Raw genomic sequence first — 2,500 nt, forward strand, 5'->3', positions numbered from 1 at the left:
TTCTATATTTCTAAATGAATATGAATACCTAAAACATTAGATTTTCACACAAGTCCTAAAAGTAAATTGTATTAAACAAATGAGACACAAATATTATACTTTATGATAATTTATTTATTGAGGAAAATGATCCAATATCACAAATCTGTGAGTTGCAAAAGTATGTGAACCTTTGCTGTCAGTATCTGCTGTGATCCATAACTGTTGATCAGTGCTGCACATCGGCTGGGGGGAGTTTTAGCCCACTCCTCCGTAAAGAACAGCTTCATCTCTGAGACATGGTGGATTTCCTCACATGAACTGCCTCAGGTGCTTCCACAACATTTCCGTTAGACTTGGACTTGGCCATTCCAAACCGTTACCTTCCTTAACCACTCTTTGGTCGTGTGCTTAGGGTTGTTGTCAGGCTGCATGACCCACGCTGTCCTGAGATTCAGTTCACGGACAGCTGACAGCTGTCATTGTCCTTTCGAATCAGACTGTGATAGATCCCTGCTCTGTAAATAAAACAGGGCGCCCACTCACACCTGATTGTCACAATATTTACTGAAAACACCTCACTCTAGTTTCACCTTCCAGTCAAGTGCTAATCCTAGACCCTATGTTCACATACTGTTGCCATTCACACATAGGGAATCTTGGATAATTTAAATCCGTAAATAAATGACCAAGTATAATACTAATAATATTTGTATTTGTTTAACTGGGCTCTATGTATCTACTTTTAGGACTATCTATGTTATCTATCTATCTATGTTATCTATCTATCTATCTAGGAAAATCTGATGATGTTTTAGGTCGTATTAATGCCGAAACATAGAAAAGGTTTCACAAACTTCCAAGCACCACCGTACAAACCCCCCCCCCCCCCTTTCTCTTTGACCTCCAGAGATGGTTTGACGGAGTCTGAGCTGAGGGACGTCCTCTCTCTGGATGATGAGGTGTTGGCTGAGGTCTACCGGCACTGGCTCCCCCCCAGCACCTCGCTGGTCCGCCTGCCCCCCCTGTTGTGGACCCGCCTGAGGCACGACCTGGGGGACCTCCTGGTGGAGGGGCAGGCTGGAGGAGTGCACCTGCTCAGCTTCCGGCACAGGTGAGGATCTGGTGACGGATTAACAGGAAGAATTTAAGTCAGTTCGACTGTAGGGGTGACGCTTTGACTTCATCTGTCTAAGTCAGTTTGACTGTAGGGGTGACGCTTTGACATCATCTGTCTAAGTCAGTTTGACTGTAGGGTGACGCTTTGACTTCATCTGTTTATGTACTTATTACAGTGACCCAGCTTTTTTTCTCTTGGTTGACGACAGCATTTGCATCAGTTTAAAGCCTGTTAGACATCTTCTGTGACTGATGTTCTTAGACTGGTAGCTTTCTTTTGACTTTTGGTGGTATCAATACTCTGCTGTTGATGTACTAGTTTGCGTGACCTCACCTCCCCTCTGTCCCCTCCTCAGGCAGCTGCGTGAGCGGGTGAAGGAGCGGTACCTGTGCGGGGAGCAGAGGGTTCAGAGGCACGGGGTCCTGGCTGAGTACTTCCAGGGCCTCTGGGGCGATGGCAAGCTGAAGCCCCTCCAGTTACCTCCCCTCCACACCAAACTGGGCGCAGACAGGAAGGTGAGTCGGCACAGTAAAGAGCAAACAACCCTTTTCACCAAAAACAAATATTCAAATAAAAACCTCTCCTCACAATCTAACTCTGTGCTGACCCTGGTAACCTCTGACCTCTGTGTGACCTCTAGGTGCCCTCTCAGCCTCTCTGGTTCGCTGAGGGCGTGGCCAACTTCAGGAAGTTGAGCGAGCTACCCTATCATCTCCTTCATGCTGACAAGTGGGACGAACTCTGTCAGGTTACCATTGGTACGTGAAGAACGCTTCATTTTCACTTTTTCATGGATGTCAGGGTTTATAGGAAAGAACTTAAATGTCTTAAATGTCTACCGTGGAATATTTGAAATAGTGGAACATTTTTGTTCAGGGACCACTACAGTACAGTGCAGTACAGTCATCATCCATGTGGCTTAAAAGGCCAGGCCTAGTCTGTGCTGTGATATACGGTAGATATGAATGCATAGCTCTGACTGAGAGGTGTGTGTGTGTGTGTGTGCGTGCGTGTGCGTGTGTGTGAGTGTGTGTGTTGCGTGTGCGCAAACGTGCGTGTGCATGTGTGTGTGTGTGAGTGTGTGTTGTTCGTGTGTGTGTGCGCGCGCGCGTTTGTGTGTGTTGTGTGTGTGTGTGTGTGTGTGTGTGTGCGCGTGTGTGCGCTGGTGTGTGTGTGTGTGTGTGGGTTGTGTGTGTGCGTGTATGTGTGTGTGTGTGTGTGTTGTGCGTCTTCGTGTATGTGTGTTCGTATGTGTGTGTGTGTGGTGCGTGTGCCTGTATGTGTGTGTGTATGTGTGTTGTGCGTCTTCGTGTATGTGTGTTCGTGCGTGTGTGTGTGTGTGTGTGTGTGTGTGTGTGTGTGTGTGTGTGTGTGTTGACCCTCTGCAGGCAGTACGGAGTG

General features: G+C 47.2%; 1 protein-coding gene across 1 annotated transcript in view; it reads left to right on the forward strand.

Annotated features, from left to right (window-relative positions):
- The window catches only part of nwd1 (NACHT and WD repeat domain containing 1), a 17,067-nt gene that overhangs the window by 5,677 nt on the left and 8,890 nt on the right, over positions 1-2,500 (forward strand). Inside the window, exons 7-10 of the mRNA XM_042709004.1 lie at positions 890-1,093; positions 1,455-1,614; positions 1,740-1,857; positions 2,488-2,500. The exon at positions 2,488-2,500 is cut by the window's right edge and continues 152 nt beyond it. Of these exons, the coding sequence (XP_042564938.1) occupies positions 890-1,093; positions 1,455-1,614; positions 1,740-1,857; positions 2,488-2,500 (495 nt within the window). The remainder of the gene's footprint in view (positions 1-889; positions 1,094-1,454; positions 1,615-1,739; positions 1,858-2,487) is intronic.

This window comes from Clupea harengus, chromosome 10 (assembly GCF_900700415.2).
Source record: "Clupea harengus chromosome 10, Ch_v2.0.2, whole genome shotgun sequence".
Taxonomy (NCBI): Eukaryota; Metazoa; Chordata; class Actinopteri; order Clupeiformes; family Clupeidae; genus Clupea; species Clupea harengus.